Source organism: Dasypus novemcinctus, chromosome 1, assembly GCF_030445035.2.
Source record: "Dasypus novemcinctus isolate mDasNov1 chromosome 1, mDasNov1.1.hap2, whole genome shotgun sequence".
NCBI lineage: Eukaryota > Metazoa > Chordata > Mammalia > Cingulata > Dasypodidae > Dasypus > Dasypus novemcinctus.
Genome location: NC_080673.1, coordinates 21,723,229 through 21,745,169, shown reverse-complemented (window position 1 = coordinate 21,745,169; position 21,941 = coordinate 21,723,229). Strand labels below are relative to the sequence as shown.

The following is a 21,941-nucleotide window of genomic DNA, read 5'->3' as shown; positions in this document are numbered from 1 at the left end:
GAGATCAGGATGGGAGTTGGCAATTACTGCAGTATTAAAATGAAGAGTTCAGTTAGGCAGAAGGCTCTTATGGGACTGAAAATGACCAAAGGTCCTAGTCCTTGATCAGCAAAGGAGCAGAAAGTAGAAGTTCTAGAAGTAGAAAGTGGCAGCTGTAGGTCCAGGGGTGACATTCCATTTCTGACTCCATTTTCCCCTGTGATTGTATTGGTGGACTCTGCCCGTGCAAAATAAAACTGATCTACGATGGAGAAATAGGGGTGGAATTTTTCCAGATAGGAGAGTTGAAATGCCCTGACTTATTTCGGCCATTTTTCCCTAGTGTTGTTAAACGCAGTTTGAAATCCCTCAAATTCAATTTTCAGTGGCAAAACCCAAAGCCACATGTTCCCAGAGAAGAGGCGACATATTTTCTCCAGTTCAAACCTTATCACCTTAAATATTTCAGAATTGTTTAAAGTATTTATGTACAGTACTTTAGGGAAACTAGTTTATGTTTATATGAAGTTCTACCTAATTAGTGAATTAAAATCCAAGTAGAGCAGATACGCAGTTACTGTATTTCATAAATGCACTATGTTCTCTCTAAAGTCTTTGATTTAGAGGTAGAATGTGAGCTTTATACACTTAGCCTGGCTTAGTTAGGTTTCTTTGTATATATGCAGTACAAAAAATCTAATGCACACCATTAGTCCTTTTTAGGTTGTCCTTTAAAGAGTGTTTGACTAGATAATTTCTTCCTTTTCTTGACAAGCTCTTCTCTTTGGACATATAGGCCTTGTTCCAATGATCCAGCCTGTGAACCCGGGTCTCCCAGCCTGGGTAAGGGTGGTTTGGTCCTTTCATCCCAATGTTCATAGCTATAGAGTTTGTCACTTTGTCTCTGCAGATTGATCCAGTGGGTATATATGTTAATCAACACGTTTCTTTTCCTTATTTATAGGAATCCCACACTACATGTTATGAAAATACTGTTTGCACTAAAACTCCATTGCCACTTGGTACAAATGGCATTTGTTCTTTCTGTGAAAGAGAGATGCCCTTGAGTGGGTTTGTACACAGACCCTTCAGCTGGTTAGTTGCTGAAGCCGCATCACCCCCACGTTGTTTTCAGTGACGGGGGGATATCACGAGGAAGTACAGGGCAGATTAAATGGCACCTTCCCCAATTCAGTCTGACTGTGGAGTATTGGCCTTTATGTCCACGTTTATGCTTGTACTTCCATGGAAGGCAGATGTTTGTATCATCTTCAGGCTTTAGGCTGTATATGTAGGCATGCTAACTCAGTCCCATATTTGAGTACTGTGTTTTGTTGTACTTAATAAAGACATCTGTATAGTTTTCAACTAGAAAATAACTTACTGGTAGAATATCCCAAAATACAATATACTAAAAATTGTAGGGAGCATTTTCCAGTCTGCATCCACCTTTACACTGTTTTCAGAATGATGAGGAATAGCAACTAACCAAATGCCTGGAAAGTAGCTCTGCCCTTAGAATCCCACTTGACTGTGAGACCAGCACACAGCCATGCTGTAGTTCTCTTGAAGGTACAGGCAAGATCTTTCACAAAATAAAATAAGCTTTCTCTCCTTGAAAGTGGGAAAACAGTTTGTTTAGTAGACAAGAAAAAGAGGGGAAACTCTGTTCCTTCAATTTAATAATTTTGTTCTGTCAATGATTAAGTAACTGATTATTAGACAGTAATGACACTACTAAGTTTTAAATGGCCAGGAATTAAGTATGAACATCAGTACAGTACTCTTAGTTATGGTAAAGATAATTGTCTTGAGATAAATGGTTCACTTTGGTGCAATTTTGATGTTCAAAATGAGATGTTATACAATAAACAAATGTAAATTTTGAAAAAGTCACCCCATTTCTGATATATTGTTCCCAACATCCTTTAGCAAACTAAAACTGTAAAACTCCAAAGAGAAAATGCAAGGAAGCATGTTCAGGACTTTGTGCTAGGCGGTGGTTTTAGACTTTATACCCAAAGCACAGCAACAATAGAAAATCTAGATAAATGGGACCTCATCGAAATTAAAATCTTTGCCCCGAAAAAAAAAAAAAAAAAAAAAACACTAAAATCTTTGTGCATCAAAGGGCTTTATCATTAAAATAAAATGAAAAACTATGCAAAGGTAGAAAATAAATATATATCATCTATATCGAATCTCCTGAGACCGATAGAACATTGTACAGCATCTAGGGAAGGGCAGAAGATGCTGGTAGATTATGATATATACCAGTAAATTGTTCTACCTGTGCAGCAGTTACTGACCTCTATCCCACCACTGAATGTAGGAAGTCATGCAACATTTTTCAAAAACTAATATAAAAGAATTTTCTATCATAAACTCTATATTCAGTGAAAAATACTCTTCAGGAATGAAGTGGGCATAAATATATTGCCCAATGAAGGAAAATGAAGAGAATTTTTCACTAGCAAACCTATCATAACTAAAGAAAGTTCTCTAAACAGAGAGACAATGGTTATAATTGATGGCTTGGAATTTCAGAAAGGAAAGAAAAAAATTTAATGGATGAAATTAGGAGTAAACATATAGTATTCTCACGAGCTTCATAAATTATATTTGATGGTTAATATAAAAATTTTAACATTATCTGATGTGATGCTCAGTATATGTTGACTAAATACTTAAAACAATTATATTTTTTAATTGGGAGGGTAAAATTACCTAAATGAAAATAATGTGGTAAATCTTTGATACCATATGCAGTGACAAGCTACATTTGTATAGTGTAATACCTACAGCAGCCATTAAAAATCTATACAAAGGTATGTTCAAAGCACTATAAACAAATCAAGATGAAATCCTTAACACGTTCAGGTAACCAGTAGGAAAGCAAGAGAAAATCAGAAATGTGAATATTCATTGCAGCTTTACTTCCCAAACCAAAAACTAGAAACACCCCTTAATTGATCCTTCAACAGGTGAAGAGTTAAACTGTGGTATATCCATACTATGTACTACTACTCAGCAGTAAAAGGAGCAAACTACTGAAACACACAATTTGATGGGAGTGGCAGTTTGAATTTGGTGAATCCCCCCCAAAAAATGATCTTTTTTAACTAATCCTGTGTGAGATCCTTTCATTACATTAGATTCAGTTAAGGGACCTTGATGAGATCACTTAATGAGACTGCTTTGGATTGCACTAAGTCAGTGATGCCCCTCATGACTCAGATTGGGTATCTGTCCTCTTACTGCAGCCTTATATAAAGGTAGACAGAGAAGAGACACACACAAAGAGAGCTGCCATTTCAACCCTGCCATATGAGAGGGGGCTCAAGATGGCTAGCAGCTGAAGCTGAAGCATGAGCTCCCAAGAGACTGGCCCATGGAGTACCTCAAGGCTGAGAAGACAAGCCACATGCCTGATTGCCCATAGCTGAGCTCCAGGACATGATGAGCCTTGAGGGCAAGGACCAGGGCAGAGCACCTGTCATCTTACCTCGCCACGACAGGATACCAGGATCCACAATAGCTGAATTTGGTGATAAAGTATCTCTGATGGTGCCTTGATTTGGACATTTCATGGCCTCAGAACTACAAGCTTTTACTATTAGCAAACTCCTTTTATGAAACCAACCCCTTTCTGGTAATTTTGCATTGGTGGCCTTTTGCAAACTAATACAATGGGTCTCAAGGAAATTATTCTGAGAAAGCCAGTCTCAAAAGGTTATATAAAAATGTGCAAATAGATAGAGTTGATGGTAAAACATTATAGTGAGTAGAACTAACGCAGCTGGTTTATAAATGGGATTGTAGCTGAAAATGGTGTTCTAGGGATGTAAAATTGTCAATTGAAAGAAACTAGAGAATAATCTAGAGACAGAGTTACATAGTGAAGCCTGAGGTAGATGAGAACTGTGATTAATAGTACACATGCAAGAATGTCTTTCTTGAACTAGTAACAAATATACATCGCTATTGCAAGATGGTAAGAATGTGGAGAAGCATGGGAAAAATACAATTAATATAACCTACAGACTATAGTTAACAGCTGTACTGTAATTATATTGCATCCACACCAAAGATGTACTGTGTCAATAGTAGAAAGGTATGGAAAAAAATATACCAAATGTACACTACAGGCCATAGTCAGTGGTAATAGTCTGATATTATCTTATAATCTGTAACAAATGCTCCACAGCAATGTAATGTGTTTGTGGAGAGGGGTTGTATGGGAATTCCACATAGGTACATGATTTCTTTGTGGTTCATAACTTTTCTAATAAAAACATGTTTTAAAAAGTTTGTGTAGTGTATAATAGCATTCATGCAGCATTCTTGAAATAATAAAATTATAGAAATGAAGAACAGATTGCTGGTAACCAGAGGATGAGGACTTGGGACTGGGCTGTGAGGCAGGTTGAAGGGGAAGAGAATAGAGAGGAAATAAGCGATGGGTGTGGTTACAAAAGGGATCTATGTGGTGACAGAGCTGTTCTCTGTCTTGACTCTGGTCATACTTACAGAAACCTATGCATGTAATAAAACTGCATAAAACTGAATATCCACACACAAATGAGTGTATATAAAAGTGATGACATCTGAATAAGGTCAATAAATTATATCAATTTCCTGGTGTGACATTGAATTATAGTTACTTAAGATGTTACCATTAGAGGAAATGGAATGAAAGATATATAGGATCTTTTTGTATTAATTTTGTAATTGCATTTGTATCTATTTTTTATCAAAATAAAATATTTAATAAATGGCAATATGAGAAGATCCTTTATAGGCCCAATTACAATATGATATTCCCACTCCTGGGAAAAAGATGGGAATAAATTATGACCATAATAACTATCCTCTAGAGAACCTCTGTACATGTTGCACAGAAAGAAAAATTCCAAATTACTACAAAAAAATGAAAAAAAAAAAATGCTCTCAAAGTTCCTATGTAAACTCATTCTTCATAAATTCCTTCAGGTTATTTGTTTTTATTCTATTGCTATAGTTTCTTTCACAATGTTGTACTATTATCACCACTATCCAAATAGAGTTTTCTTAAAAGTTTATGCAGACAACCACAGGTACTTAATATCTTCTGACATAAGGTCATGAGCCATCCTTTTACTGGTGAAGAACTATGAATATCCTATGTTCAAACTGTGTTTCCCTTGGGGAGCGGTTGTGACTCAAGTGGTTAAGTGCCTGTCTCCCACAAATGGGGTCCTGGGTTTGGTTCCCAGTGACTCCTGAATAAACAAACAAACAAAACAAGCAAAACAGATGCAACAACCAACTCAGGATAGTCAATGTGGCTCACTGGTTGAGTGCTGGCTTCCCAATTCCCACATATGAGGTTCTGGGTTCATTTCCCTGGCCCCAGTACCACAAAAAAAAAAAAAAAAAAAAAAAAAAAGTGTGTTTCCTTGAACTGACCAAAAAAAAAGTTAGAGAGGTTGTTGCAAAAAATGAGAACAGAACCTGTTGGTCAGACCCACCATCAAAGAGTTTAGATATCACCCCCTTCTTTTATGAAGATACCAGATGGCAATAAATAAGCATATTATCCTCCACAAAACTGGGGATCCAGATTGGCCCAGTTGTATGAAGGAAAAAAAAAAAACAGCAACAAAATATAAGAACATAAAAATAAAACTTTATATTTCAATCAGACTCGTGAAACTACAAATCGGGGGTAGAAACAAACATGATGACATATTAATATTGTGTATACTGTTTAAGTGGAGGTTAGGAGGCAATGGGAGGCACTTTGGTTTCTAAATGTCTTGGTGTTCAGAAATTGGTGCTGCTGTGCTTATTTTAAAATAACGAAAACCAGTTTAGCCCAAAGAACAAACCCCTTCACATGGTACATGCCTGAAAGCCAATGACGGTTCATTGTCATTGAAATGTGTCAATTCAGCCAAGTAATGTGCCCAGTTGTTTGGTTCAGCAAGCACTGGCTAGTTGTAATCCAAGGGCATTTCATGGACTTTAATCATGAGTGAGTTGATTGCATCGATGGCTGGTTACATCTACAATCAACCAAGGAGACTGCCCTCAGCAATGAGTGAGGTATCATCCAATCAGTTGAAGGCCTTAAAAGGGGAAATGATTTCAGCATTCAGAGAGAGAGAATTCCCACCTCTACTTCAGACAGGCAGTGTCTCCTGGGAACTCATCAAAACTTTCATTGGAGCCTCTGGAGTACAGTCTGCCTTGCAGGATTCGGGCTTGTGCATTCCCACGATCTTGAGAATTTTATTAAAAATCTCATACTATTTACAGATATCTCCTGTCAGTTCTGTTTCTCTAGAAAATCCTAACACAAGGGAGTTCTTCTATCTCCAGACAAAATGGACTTTGTTTTTCTAAGCCACATAATCTGGTTATAAATAATGTCATACAATAAATGGTCTTTTAAGATATGTGAGTGGTAAGAGAGGGGCCTTTTGCTCTGAGGATGTCTAGAACTGTGACTCGAGGTTGAGCTGTGGAGGAGGAAAGGTTGTATATAAACATATATAAAATGCATACATGTGTGCAAACAGATTGATAGATATTGAGAATTAACTGGAAGATCAACGGCAAATAGATTATACCATTTTACTTTATTATGGTTATCCAGTCATTTATTATATACATTTAAAATAAAGCCAAATCGTAAGTATTATGTTTTCTTTTAAAGTATCACAGATTCAATGCCAAAACCCTCCTCTACATTAAGAAAGCACATTTTAAATTTACTAAAAGGTACTATTTTCACAGCTATATATATAAATCATGTAATTACATTAAATATTTAGAGAGAATATATTTCACCTTCAGGATATGCTAATCATTTATTGTAGTCTTATAGAGTGATAAAAACTATGCAAAATAATTGAGAAAAATATTGAGAATTTAATATTTGTTTAAACCTCACAGAGTAAAAAAAAATACTTTTTCAGGCACATACAAACTCTTTAATCACTGCCAGGAATTCTAAGTTGTGCTGATGATTTTGGGGAAGTCTAAAGAGAAAATACAGGTGACAATAAAGTTATCACTAATACTAGAAAGAGTGCAAATCACATGGTCTTCTCCCCAAAACAGTGTTTCGTTACCACACCAAGTGGTTTCATTGCAATCTCAATGTTATTGTTCTTATTATTAAACTAATTACTGTTTTGAATTTGTGCCTTCATGTGGTAGACCCATAATTTTAAAAACTTCAATGTGTAAATTAAAATTCTGTGATAAATAATTTCAACATTTAAAAAACAACTATAATTTATTAATCTTTTACTCTACTCGTCCTTTTTTATGAATTTTCTTAAACTACTTGAGAATTAAACATGATTACTCAAATATGTAAATAAACTAAGACTTAGAGGTAATTAAATTATTTGTCCAAAGGTCCACATGATGGAACATGGCAGGTTTATGACGACTATCTATCACTCCAGAGAGCTTCCACTTCCCAACGCGTATTTCTGACAAAAAGCTTGAGAATCACAAATGACTTGAAAAGATAAAAACAAACAACTCTCATGTAGTATTTTTGGATGTATTTTGTTTTTAGACCTTTTCGAGTTTTTCATAAAAGGTTTTACTCAGTTGTTCAAATGCTAAGACCACGTTGTCCTCTTCATTTTCACAGAGCTCTCTCAAGGAAACACTGCAAGTGGGGATATCCATAGAAACAAAACATACGTTTTAATGAGATTCAATGTAATTGAGAAGGACTTTCCCCAGTAATCAGAGATCAGTAAATTCCATAGATGAACATTGTAACTATGAAGATTAATGACAAGAAGCTTCCAGTTGTATTAATGATTACATGTAACCAATTTCTGTGTACCTTGACTGGTCCCCTAATTTCAAGAGAAGTACTATAATAAATTCATTTTCTTTTCTCCACACATCTTATAGAATTTTTTTGTTTTTTTTGCTACCGTGTCCAGTATATACTGACAACCACAGGCAGTTACATTATATAACAGCAAAATTTTCCTTCCTTTTTGTAGATGCGTGAGATAATAGGGTAACAGGATGTGATAGGCATAACAACAACCCCAACCCAAAACATTCATGATCTAATCCCCAGAACTCATGAATATGTTAGGTTACATGACAAAAGAGAATTAAGATTGCAGATGAAATTAAAGTTGCCAATCCACTAAGTTTGAGATGGAAAGATTATCCTGCATTACCTGGATGGGACCATTTAATCACAAGGGTCCTCAAATAGAAGAGGGAAGCAGGAAAGAGTCAACATCAGAGAGATGCAGTGTGAAGAAGACTCAACCCATCATTGTAACCTTTGAAAGTTGGAGGTCATAAGCCAAAGGATTCCAAATTCATCCTCGAGAAAATAGAAGTCAAGAAAATGGATTCTTCCCTAGTCTACAGAAAGGATTGCAGCCTGCCAACACCTTGATTTTAGACCACTGAAACCCATTTTAGACTTCTGACCACCAAAAAGTAAGAGAATAAATGTGTGCTGTTTTAAATCACTAATTTGTTGGTAATTTGTTACAGTAGTGTGATGGTTAGGCTAATGTGTCAACTTCACCAGGTAATGGTACCCAGCTGTCTGGTCAAAGAAGCACTGGGCTAATTGTAATACAAGGGCATTGCATGGTCTTTAATCATCAGTGAGTTGGTTGCGTAGATGGCTGGTTACATCTACAATCAGCTAAGGAGACTGTCCTCAGCAATGAGTGAGGTATAATCTAATCAGTTGAAGGCCTTAAAAGGGGAAATGATTTCAGCATTCAGAGAGAAAGAATTCCCATCTCTACTCCTGACAGCCAGTGTCTCCTGGAAACTCACCAAGGACCTTCCTAGGAGCACCTGGTGAGAAGCCTGCCTTGCAGAATTTGGATTTGTGATCCCCACGATTGTGTGCGAGTATTTTATAAAAATCTCATACTATTTACATACATTGCCTGTCAGTTCTGTTTCCTTAGAGAATCCTAACTAACACAAGCAGCAATATGAAACCAATACAAAGGTGAAAAGAAAGGAGAGAGGAATCAAGAAAGAATCCAGTGCCTCAGTTCTGTTCAAGCACTGAAAACTACCAGGCTCTGACACTTTGTCAGCCTTTTATTATTAAAACCCATCTTGTTTATACTAGAGATCTGATTACTTTTCTACTCTAATACTGTCCTTCCACAAAGAATGCCCAGCTCTGTATCTCCAACTCTGCGTTTCCTCCTGAGTCATAGACCTAAAATTCTATTTTCTGGACATTTACCCCTGAACAATATCCCCATGACATATATAAATACCAATTTACCATATTCGGTTCAATGGCCAAATCTTACCCTCACCCTATGTTTCCTATGTATCATTAACTAAAATTGAAACCTCAGACATCTTCATCACCCAGATGAGCTTTATTGCCAATTTCTGTGTATTCTACCTTATAAATATTGCTCTAATCCCTCTTCCCCATCCTTAATTCTATTTTGTTAGTTCAGACCCAAATCTACTCTCACCTGCATTACTATTATAGTTTGCTTCCTTAGCTCCCTACCTCCAGTTTCTTTATCCTTTTAATTAGTCCCATACATATAGACCACATATATAAATCAAAGACCTGTGTCACACTCATGCTTTGCCAACGTCTGCATGTTGTTCAAAATATAAGTCCAAACTCTGTAATAAGATAATGAAGACCCTTTCTCCCTATAGATGAAAATTCCCTTTACTGCAACTCAGCACCTTTCCTCATCCTATCATAACCTCATGTTCTACATGCTGCCATGGTGATCTTGAATCCTATCACTAACTCATCATGTCCTTTCTCATTTCTGTATCATGGAAATATTATTCCCTCTTTGTTGATTCCTCTACCTTCTATTTGTCCTATTTAATGAAGCCTCACTCATTCTTTAAGACCTAGTTGAATTACTTCATTTGAGAATTTTTTCTGGATCCAGGAAAGAGTCACTCCCTTATCTGTGCTATCATAGTATTGTTTACAAGTCAGTTTCTCTCACTGCACCATAAGATCTTTAAATGAAGGGATTTTTAAAAAAGAAAAATAAAAAAAATTTTAAAAAGGGATAAATTTCATAATCCTTAATACTTCAAATTCATAGAAGTGCCTCAAACAAGTAAAACTTCAATAGTTGTTAGCTGAATGGATGAATGAATAAATGATTATCCCAAGTCCAGTTTTTGAGACAGCTCCAAAGTCTAGAATTTCTTGGGATGATCTGGAGATTATAATTTGGGTAACAATGAGCCATTCAAGGAATCTACTATCTAGACACACCCTAGGTGAGTAAAATAGTTCCTTTCTATTACAGCATCTCAAAACTTTTATTCTCTGTAGCAAAAGTCCAAATGGTCCTGATAAAACTCAGACCAAAGAAATAGAGAACCACAGCCTCATTAATGAGGCTATGAAGTGATTTATGGCAAATCATGTGTGTGTGTGTGTGTGTGTGTGTGTGTGTGTATAAAATGATAGAAGAAATGAACACCCATAAAGCATTGAAGTACAGGAGACTGGAGACTTTAGGAAGATGAACATTTAACAAGGCAACACTAGGAGAACAATGGAGATTAGGGAGGAAGGTATCCGCATAAAGCTCAGAATTACTTGGGTCCCCACTGAGCTCTGTTAAAGATGGAAACAGAAAACCAATATGAGCAAGGCCTGGAGAAAACACTGGATAAAGCAAGAGATTCAAGAATGTGTTAAGTGGATATAAACTTGATGGAATCCTATGGGATCCTCTGAAGCACACTGATAGTATAAATTGAGAATAGTAGGATCGAGGGGTTGATGAAGCTTTGGAATACTGCAGCTTGTTGGTGCACAATCCCTGGGTCTGAGGCTTTGGTCTGATGGAAATTTCATCTGATGGATGATGGAATTAATTCTATTACCTAAATATTGCAATAAGGTATTGAGAAGTTCTGCAGAACCTTTGGGGAGTTGAAATGCTTACACCCAGAAGGTTCAATGGCATCTCCAAGTACCTGTTCATAGTAACAGCTTGACATTGATCAGAGTTCATTAAATTATTGGTTAAGTTTGAAATCTACATTTAAAATGTAATAACACACCTGATGGATTGAATGCTGAGTGCAAAATCTTTCAACAAGTCATAAGCTGCTCCTTCATTCATCCTAAAGGAAACAAAATTTTGAAAATTAAAAAATTTGATTAAATATTTAATTAAATATTTTTATAAAACTTTGCATTTCAAAATTTGATGTTGGATTTGTTCATAATAATTTACTTTTGTCTGTCAAGATGTATTACCAGAATCATTTCTGCCAAAATCTCTCAAATGATGATTTAATCTGTAATGATGATCATGAATTCAAGAGTCACAAGCATCAGAATCACAGATAATAAATTAACCCAAGATACTGACTATCTTAGGAGAAACAAAACTGTAAAAGTAAAATTCAGGAAGATGATTGGCAGATAGAGCATCAAAATGAAAGAACCAGATTTATTATGTGTCTTCAAGTGTCACAGCGACTTTATTACAATACAAAGTAAGATTAAAAGAAAAAAGACAACGATCAATACTTATCAAGAGTATCTGAAGTTTTAAATAACTTAATACAATAAGGATTGTTCAAAATTTTATGTAAAATACAGATTGAATTTCTGATTCTGTGGGACAGAAAGCCTCTCCGCATATCTAAATGCTTTGTGTCTGGGCCAATTTCTCCATTCCCAGGTGAATACAAGAATGTTTACCCCTGCTCACGGGTTTTAAAATGCATTTCCCTGCCAAACAGCTAAAATGAGAATCATGTTCTCAGTTCTCAAATGTTTGAATTATATACTTTCAAAAGAACAATCTACGCCATACTCTTTTCGGATGATGTATAGCATTATTTGATATTCAAAGTTTTTTTGAATCTAATAATGAATAAATAAGGTAATAATGAATACAGACGGCTTTGTAATTATATGCAAATATATATATCTTTTTTTTTTTTTTTTTAAAGATTTATTTATTTATTTAATTTCCCCCCCTCCCCTGGTTGTCTGTTCTTGGTGTCTATTTGCTGTGTCTTGTTTCTTTGTCCGCTTCTGTTGTCGTCAGCGGCACGGGAAGTATGGGCGGCGCCATTCCTGGGCAGGCTGCTCTTTCTTTTCACGCTGGGCGGCTCTCCTCACGGGCGCACTCCTTGCGCGTGGGGCTCCCCCACGCGGGGGACACCCCTGCGTGGCACGGCACTCCTTGCGCGCATCAGCACTGCGCATGGCCAGCTCCACACGGGTCAAGGAGGCCCGGGGTTTGAACCGCGGACCTCCCATATGGTAGACGGACGCCCTAACCACTGGGCCAAAGTCCGTTTCCCTATATATATATCTTTAGAGTATCTTTGTGTCCAGTGAGCCAGCCCAAGTGCCAAGATTTTTATTGTAAGCCCCAAACAAAAATAACATGGAATTGGTTATTCACTTTTGTTGTTAGTCTGTAAGAAGATTTAGTATGTTTAGCTTGATTAGCCTATACTTGAAATTGTAAAAAGAGTTCATCCTAAAATTCATTAAATTCATATAATAGCTACAGATTATAAATAGAGCTGGAGATAGATAAAATATTACCTGTTGTCCTGGACTAATCCTGTCAGAGAGCCATGCTTATAGAAATCAAGTGCATAAGCATTCAGCGGCATTCTTCTTCCTTGGTTATCAAAATGCTGTGAGTACAACAGAGGTGCCTGCTTGACCTGGATACCGACTGTGTGCAGAAAGACCTAAAGAAATGCATTTCTTCTTAATTTGCCATGTGTATGTAAAGACATCTGATGATCTCTTATGCTGTGTTTTGTAACTATGTCCTTTAATCAACATGTTTAAAGCAAACTCTTCAAAGGATAGGATAGGAACACAGGACAGAGAAGGACTGTGAGAGGTCGTGGCAAAGGAAGAGAGTATCTTTTACACACCCTGCAGAAAACATACATATGGAAAGAAAACAAAAGTTAATGAAACATACATTTCATAAAATTGAATTAATAGTGCACTGCCTAGGAAGGGAACTATTGATATTTAACAGTGAATGTGCCATGTTTTCATCATGGTTAGTGACAACCTCCTTCCACAAGTAATTGATCATTTGTAATGATAGAAATAAAATACAGAGCCAAAAAACTTAATAAAATTATTGCTTTTTTAACCTAGATCTCAGTCCTTTATAATTTGTATGCCAAACTTTCACTTTCTTCAAAGGCAATCAAATATAAGACATCAACTCAGACTGAAATAAAAGTCCTGGAGAGCTAGCCTGTTAATGCACCACAGTGAATCTAAAAAACAGCCTATTTACTTTTCCACCATAAAGTAAAAGTTAATCATTATACTAATAATTATAGACACTCTAAAAAAGAATATTAAAAAAGGATTACATAAACAAAAGATATAAGATTTAAAGAAGTTTTATTTTATGTTATTAACATACAAAAACTTTGTTTATACCTGTTACTACTGCTATTATGAATAAGATTCTGAATGCTTAATTTTTAAATAAACTGATTTAACAATTGTTTTGGCTTCATAGGATAATTAGCTAATATGTCAAGACAAATATATATTTACACAGAGGGGCAAACATTATTACTATATTAATAGCAGGAAATAGAAATGCATAGTTTAAATAATTTCACTAATTCTGAATTTGGAGGCTGACATCTCAAAGTTGATTAGTTTTCAAAAACTCCTTCTTAAAGCTCTTTTTTATCTGCCATTTTATGATTGTTTGCTTTCCCTTTATATTTCAGTTAGTATTAGTTTCACTCTACATTTTCTTTTCAGTAACAATTTTAAGCCAAATGTCCATTTTAAGAGTTGTTAAACCTTAATGGTACTTGGAATAAATTTACTAGATATGCAAAAATTGTAATGTATCTCCATAACAGAAAGAAAACAGACAAATGTGTACTATCAACACCTCTCTATTGTAGAACTCTTACTTCCTCTTCAATGAACTTAGTGTGGTTTATATCTGGGTTCATGTATCTCTGGGAGTTTATAGAGATTTCCCAAGGGCATTGCAGGCAAGGATGATTGTTAAAGTCCTTTCCAGATCTTCAACTTCCATGTGTATACTTTTCTAAAACTGATCTACCTGGGAAGTTAACCTAAGTTGAGCGGTTTTACAGTTACCCTTCCTCAATTTTTCTTTCATGAATACCTTCCTCTCACATTACAAAACAAGTAGCCCTTTTCCAACTCCCTATGCTACATTTCTCTGGGGTATGAAAATGTACATGACAACAAAAAATAAAAAGAGGACAATATTGTTTTCTTATTGAGGAAAGTGAGTGACTCTAAAGACAACGTAAAAAAATAATTACACACATATCTGTGTTTATGTGTATATACACATATACATAATACATTTTGTAAGTTAGGTACTTTATGATTATTTGAATTCAACTAAGGTGACGGGGAATCGAGTCGAGTTGTTAATTGAGATATAATTAAAAATGAATTCTGATGTTCTGTCACTAGGGATTTAGGGCATTTAACTCAGAAGGAGATAAAAAATAGAGTGGCATTGTTATAACATATTCTTATCAATATTTGTATTATATTTAAGTTGCTATGATCAACAGAAAATATTGAATTTAAATTGCATACTTTTAGAAGAAAAATATAAGGTCACTTTCAAGGTAAAAATATTAGTACTAGAAGTTTGTGTGGGAATATGGAAAGAAAATAAAAGTTCAAGAGAAAATGAGCTATGCAAAATTTTAAACCATTATAAAAATTTTATTCATGCTTTTTAAGCTTTGATGATTATAGAAATTAAAGCACTTTGATAATTATTTTATATTTTATATATTCAAAAGTATGCTGCAATGGTTTTATTTTAAAATACAGGCATTTTTCTAGAGCAGAAAATTATCATTAGAAATTTTTGAATTTAGGATTAAAAACATGTCCAATTAAAATGCACAATGGTGTACATAAGTTTTCAAATTTATTAGGTGATCCATGACTGTCACACATGTCATCTGATTTTTGGATAGAATGGACACCAGTGTCAATCTATAACATCAAATGTCGTAAAACATTTTCTCAGTTTTTACACTAAAATATAAATTAGATTTCCACACATTTTTTTCCAACACATAAATGAATTATCCAGGATCTTCCAAATGTTTCTAGCTCTGTGCACATCATTTTGGGCAGCACTGATGCAGAATATAAGTGGGATTTGTATCATTGACAAAGAGCAATAACGAGAAAGCTTTAAGGTCCTTCTATGTTCTATTCTATAGTACACCTATGTCAAACTCCCTAGGGTCTTCAAAAATGGAAGCAAAGTGGTAGTGCGTGGGAATTCTCTTTAATGGAGCAGAGAGTTCCGCAGGCCAGCTCTGAGAGAGAGAAATCATTATTGGCTTCGAGAGCATCATTTTCCTTAATATGTGTGTTGATACATATGAAATTTCCAATTTGGGGAATTTGAAGTCCTTTCTAAGCTGTCTAGCAATGTAAATGCATTCTCTTTTTAAGCACTTTTTATTCATAAACCCCATTCTTCACTTACTTGGTCAATAGTCTCTGGTTCTAGCAAATCAGCATCCGAGTTCCCAGAGAGACAAACAAAGGGTGAAACAGCTACTCTCCCCTCCTTGCAGTTCATCATATGGGATGCAAGTTGTGAGTCTTCACATTCTTTACCTGTGAATTCTAACCATAATGGATTGGAATAGTTCAGTTTGTAAAAATCATCTAAATTATCGAAACTTACGCACTTGCCATGTTACAAGGGAGGCATTCAGCTTTCCAGGGTAAACAGAATAAAGACAACTGAATAAGATATATCATATATAAAGTGATTAGCCCAGCATGACACAGAAAACATTTCAATATACATTTCAAAAACTTTAGTACATTTATAAATTAATGTTATCACTATTATCAAAATGTGTGTTATATTTGACTTACTCTGATTGACTGGAAACGACTCAATTTAAGATGTGTGCTTTTTTAGCAGAGAATCACTCTTACTGACTTGGTGTTGTTTTTGTTTTGCACTGAACCCAGACTTGGTCTCAGAATTCTTCTACAAAGGATTTTCCAAGCAACCTGCATTCAAGTCTGGCTCTAACTTGCAGTGGAGGGAGAATAACCACGCACTCCCACCTTGACTCCTCTGTGAGGCTGGCAGTGCTCCACCATAAAGGCTGCTTTGTTCAGCCCGCTTCTTAACTTTCAGGGGTCCAAAGAGCTACAAACGTCACTCTCTTGACCGTTACTCCAGGTCAGGATGTTAAAGTATAGTGAAACCAGGTAATTACTACTCAGAGTTCAATCTTTTCCCTTAACCATAGTCTCCTTTTTCTGTTTTATTTTATCCTTAAAGCTTCCATCTAATAGCTTAAATAAAAACAGAGCAAACAGAAAAAGTGTTTACTATATGCCAGTCACTGTTTTAAAATATTGATATATATTGACTATTCAGACAGCTCATCAAAATTAGGTAATGTCATTCATTTCCATCCCCATGTATCTGTTGAGAAAAAGGAGGCATGAAGATATCCAGTTACTTGCTCAAGAGCTCACTGCTAAGTAGTAGAGTCAGAGTTTTGACTTGGCAAGTCATCCTAGAGTCTATGCTCATGACCACTAATATTTGTAACTTAAGGAAAATGCTGACAGAATAGTCCTTAGTTTCTCTTCATCTCATAGATGTTCTGATTCTATTTTCCAAGCTTGAGTCAAAAAGCAACCCTCAATCATGATGGCTTATAAATGATGCTTTAGTTTCATTCTCCATTGTCCTATTAATTTCTAATAAGCACAAAGTTTTTGTGTTTTTTTTTTTTTGGAAAACAGAAGGAATCCCCTTATTCTAAGGTGAGTTCATCTTTCCAGGGCTCCACTCTTCTTTTTGGGATAAAATATTTTCAGATAAGATTATGTATTCTTTTAATTGTTCCACAGTGGAACTAAAATAGACTTACCGATTTTTGACAAAGGGAGTTGATATTCCTGTTTCATATCAGCCAATTTGGAAACAATTAGAAGGAACGAGGCAAAGTCCTCTGTCACTTTTGTGTTATATTCATATAGAGCCTCATCAAAATCATCAGGGAGATCATCAAGGAACACCTACATACAAAATATTTTTTAGAGACATTGATATACCTTCACTGAAAATTGAAACTTTTGGAGGGGATGGATAAAGAACAAAGCAATACCGTTTTATAATTTTCTATGTATTCAATAATAAACTACCTGGTTCCTTCATTTGTGAAATGGAGGTAAAAATCATTTTAACTTTCTGTTTGTACTTATAAAAGCAAATAGATAGCTATACTATTAAAAATTTGCTTTGGTACTACCTAACCAAACAACTTCTTAAGTAGAATGCCCTCAAATGACATTAGGCTTATGACTATTTCAAAGAATCAAGTGACAAAACTGGAGGGCAAGCAACTAGTTAAAGCACACTTGCATGTCTGGAATAAACCCAACTTGGTGTTTTTAAAATCTCGTTTTGGAGTTTTTAAAATCTTGGGAGTTTTTAAAATCTCATTTTGTTTATATTTTATTTAGAATTTCTGGATCTATATTCATGAAATAAATGTATCTGTTGTTTTCTTTTTTGCTTCTTGTCAGATTTTGGCATTAAGTTGTGATCCTAATTGGGAAGTGGTTCCTCTTTTTCTATTCTCAGGAAATCTCTGTGAAAAATGGATGTTATCCTGTATGTTTTTCAAAGAATTCACCAGAGAAGCCATCTGAGCCTAGAGTTTGCTTCGTGGGGAAAGTTGTAAATATTAGATTAAATTTGATACTAGGCACTGAGGTTTAGGGTTCCAAGATCAGTTTTGGAAAGTTGCATTTTGCTAGGAATTTTCCCACATCATCCAACTAGTCACTTGTTTCCAGAAAATTGTTCATAATACATACTTTTCCTCTTTTGGATGTCTGCAGAATCTGTAATAAAATCCCACTTCCATGACACTGGTAATCTGTGCTTTTTCTCCCCTTATTCTTTGTGAGTCTTGTTAAGTGTTAATCAATTTTTAAGATCTTTACAAGGAACCAGCTTTGGCTTTGTTGATTTCCCTTTTTAAATCTGTTTCCATTCCTTTTATTTCTGTACTCATCTTCATAAATTTTTTTTTCTTTAAATTAGAGTTTGTTTTATTTTGTTAGGGTTTCTTCCCCTAGCTTCTTCAGGAAACAAGTTTTCAGTCTCTCTTCTTTTCTAATATACATATCTAAGGCTACAAATTTCCCTCTAAGCTTTATCTGAATTACATTCTACAAGTATTGGTATGTATTCACTACTATTTAATTAAAAATATTTTAAAATTTCCATTTCTATTTCAACTTATGTGTATTTTAAAATGAATAACTTCCTAGCAGTGTTTCTGCTACTTTCAGAGTGTTAATCTGGCATATCTTTTTTCCATCATTTTACCTTTTTTTAAAATTTATGGTTTTCTTTTTCTCTTTATTATTCAGTAGTTTTAGTTTGCTGTGTTTTTTTTTTTTTTCATATTCATACCTCTCAAAGTTGACTAAGCTATTGAAACTATGGAAGGCTGTCTTTCATCAGTTTTGGAAATTTCTCAGCTATTACTTTTTTGAATACTCTTCTGCTGCTCTCTCTCTCCCACCTATTTTTATGGGACTCCCATTATTTGCATATTAAATCTTGTGAATGTTATCCACGTTTCTTATGCTATCTGTATTAGTCAGCCAAAGGGGTGCTGGTGCAAAATACCAGAAATCTGTTGGCTTTTATAAAGGGTATTTATTTGGGGTAGAAGCTTAATGTTACCAGGCCATAAAGTTTTAAATTACTTCCCTCTCCAAAGTCTGTTGCAACATGTTGTAGCAAGATGGCTGCTGACGCCCAGCCTTTCTCTTCCTCTTAAGGCTCCGTGGTCCCAGTTTCTTCCAATATCAGCTGGAGGCGGGAATAAGTACTTTCTCCCGGGGCCCATTTTTCTCTGGGTCGGGCTGCTCTGCTCCCTCCAAAAGGCCAGCTGTGAACTATCAGGCAAACAGCTCGTCTCATTTCCCAGGGCCTCTGCCGTGTCTGTGGAGCTGTCTCTTTCCCTCTTGTTTTTCTGCGTGTTCACTCTCCGGAACTCCTGCTCAGAACCCCAACTAACTCTTCTGCCGTGTCATTTTTTCTGAGTCCCTGCCCACCAAAGGGGTGGAGACCCAATGTCCTGCTGACATGGCCCAGCCAAAGCCCTAATCATAATTTAATCGCACCCAGAGGAACAGACCAATTTACAAACATAATCCAATATCTATTTTTGGACTTCATAAACAATATCAAACTGCTACCCTATTTGACTTTATTTTTTCCCCCTCTCTGTGCTATAGTTTGGATATTTTCTAACCAACAAACTCATGGATCCTGATTTCCAAAATGTGTAGTCCAAATTTCAGATATTGTGTTTTTCAATTCTAAAATACTCATTTAATTATCTTCATGCATTGTAATTATCTAAGGGAATGCTGCTACATCTTTTCATCTATTTTGTCTATCACTTCCTCCATTTTCTTGAATATATTAATCATTCTTATTTACCTTGTATCTTAACTCTAATAGTTGGATTATCCATGGATCTTCTACTATTGCCTTAATTTCCTCCTTCTTATTGGTCCTATCTGCTTTCTTACTCTCTTTTCTCATATATTTTTTTTAACTTTTACACCTGAAATTTTTAATAAAAGAGCCTTCAGAAGATGTTGTCTTTCACCAATGCATTCCCTCACTTTTCCGTTTGGCAGAGAAAATGAAGATATGATCATTTCAGCCCAAGTTGAGATTGCAATGACTTGGCAATTTCTTTGCCGTTTTACTAAGATTCAGTTTATATCTGGTTTGTCTCTGTTACTAGGTATGGTCCTCTTGGGATTTTGATTATGAGACTGGTTGGTCTCAGTCTTCTCAACCCTAAAAGACTGCAAGATATTTACTTGTGCCTCCAGAGAGTAAAAAACTTACCTTTTCATCCTCCAACCATGAATGACTTCAAAAAAATGTCTTGATAGAAATACAGGCCTACACATCAAGCTAGAAACTTCCCTCTAGTGAGTGGGTTTTGTTTCACAAGCACTGCAAGATGGCAGGAAACATTATTTTCCCAACACTTTTGGTGTAGTTCCTAAATATTTCATATGGACCCATTAGTCTGTTAAACCCCTACGATAAAACTGGCTACATGCTTGAAGTCTATCACTGCAGTTCCAAGTGTCCACTAGAAGTTATATTGTTGTTGTTTTTTAATCTCAGAGGACAGGATACCTGCCTAGACCAAGCCCCAATTTCAGTCGATGAGCAGAACATGGTTGTGGAACCCTATCACACCTCGGAAAAGTTCTTGCCACTCTGGAAGTTTAGCTCATCTAGTCTCATTCTTCCATAGCTCTCTGTTACAGTAGGAGTGATGGTCACCCAATATATCCTAACACCCAATATATCCTAATCAGAAGTGGGGAAACTGACAATCATATTAAAAATAAAGATGAGCACAGCCTACATGCAGAAAACCTCTTTTATTGTATTTATTTCTCTGATGACCTTTTAAAAAAATAGTGATATTGACTTTTCTAAGTTAAATGTAAATTCCTTTAAACAAAAATTTAAATATTAGTCCAAGAACTATGTACATGTGGTGAAAAAATGTGAAGGTAGTAGGTCAATGACTAAACTGGGTTCATCGAGCTAGAGAATACGCCATGAGGGCATAGGTTTTCAGTTTGACCTTGTAGGTTGGACAATATAGGTTAACTTTTCTCTTTTTGTCCCTTGGCAAATTTCACAAAAGTTATCTGGTATAAACTAGAATATCGTATTTTTTTCAGATTCTAATGGAGTACACATTATTATTACTTGTGTTCATGTTGATTTAAAGATAAGGGATCACAAACAAAGAAAATGTTGCAAATAAGGCTGGAAATGAGTTTTATCACTTTAATCTCTGTGAGGCAAAGCATACTTCCTTCAACAACTAATCTCGGTGAATAGTATAAACTCAATAAACTCACAATTTATTTCCTGTCATAGCCCTACCTCAAAGTAAAATGATCCCAAGGAAACTGGAGCTTCAGGCATGAGTACTGTTTCATTGAAATGTATAATTGCCTATCTTTTCTTTAGCCACTGAATGCTGTAATTTAATACAATGATAAGAAAAAAAATGTAAGACTTTTGACCTATGTAGCCTCAAGACATTTAATCTTTTGATAGATTTATAGAGGGAAACATGAATTACTATTAAATGTAAGACTTATTAGAAAATACAAATTGTTATTCTACATAGCAAACTATTAATATTAATAAAATTCTACTTCTGAAATGTTATTTCTGGTAGCATATTTAATTATCTTAGATTTGATCAGAATAATAAATTTTACCTTTGATTGATAAAACTTGAGGTCAGCATCTTGGAACTTTGCTGGAAGATATCGTCTTCCAAACAGGTTGGCTAATACTAACACTAGCTTTTCCATAACATCTTCAGAAAAATGTCTTGAACCTATCCAAACCAAAATGTCTTATTATATAGGAAATAAGTGTGTCGATCTTATTTTTTCATGTTTAAATTAAATGCTACATTGTATTCCATTTCACAGAAACTAAAAATTTGACAAATATATAGCAAACTAAGGAATGGCTATATCTGCCGGCTGTTTCAAATCTGTGCCTTCTTTTTCAACCTTGTCCCCACCTATGTCAGATCCAGTCATCCAAACTCAAAATTGCTTACTGCTTTAAACCCTTTATCTGATTCGTTTTCCTAAAATATTTCATCTTGTCTCTCCATTACTCAAATCTCTCTGATGGCACCGCAATGCCTTGTAAACAAAAACCAGTCTTGTTAGTCTACCATTTAAAGTTTTCCAAAATTTATGTGAAATAACTCATCCAAAGAGCCTCCCAACCTTACCTCACTGCCACTTGACTTACTCGCTGCTCTTCATA

General features: G+C 35.3%; 1 protein-coding gene across 2 annotated transcripts in view; it reads right to left on the bottom strand.

Moving 5' to 3' along the window:
* Window positions 1-6,583: 6,583 nt before the first annotated feature.
* LOC101434287 (probable ATP-dependent RNA helicase DDX60) overlaps window positions 6,584-21,941 on the bottom strand; it is a 115,836-nt gene continuing 100,478 nt past the window's right edge. The window contains exons 33-38 of one of the 2 annotated variants that reach the window (XR_011648433.1): window positions 21,374-21,495; window positions 16,945-17,092; window positions 15,525-15,667; window positions 12,572-12,916; window positions 11,062-11,124; window positions 6,584-7,651 (exon numbers count right to left, since the gene is read on the bottom strand). Coding sequence is in view for 1 of the 2 variants with exons in the window: in XM_004475388.4 (XP_004475445.2) it covers window positions 7,552-7,651; window positions 11,062-11,124; window positions 12,572-12,723; window positions 15,525-15,667; window positions 16,945-17,092; window positions 21,374-21,495 (728 nt within the window). In the remaining variant the exon portion in view is untranslated. The remainder of the gene's footprint in view (window positions 7,652-11,061; window positions 11,125-12,571; window positions 12,917-15,524; window positions 15,668-16,944; window positions 17,093-21,373; window positions 21,496-21,941) is intronic. The other variant, XM_004475388.4, reaches the window with a different exon arrangement.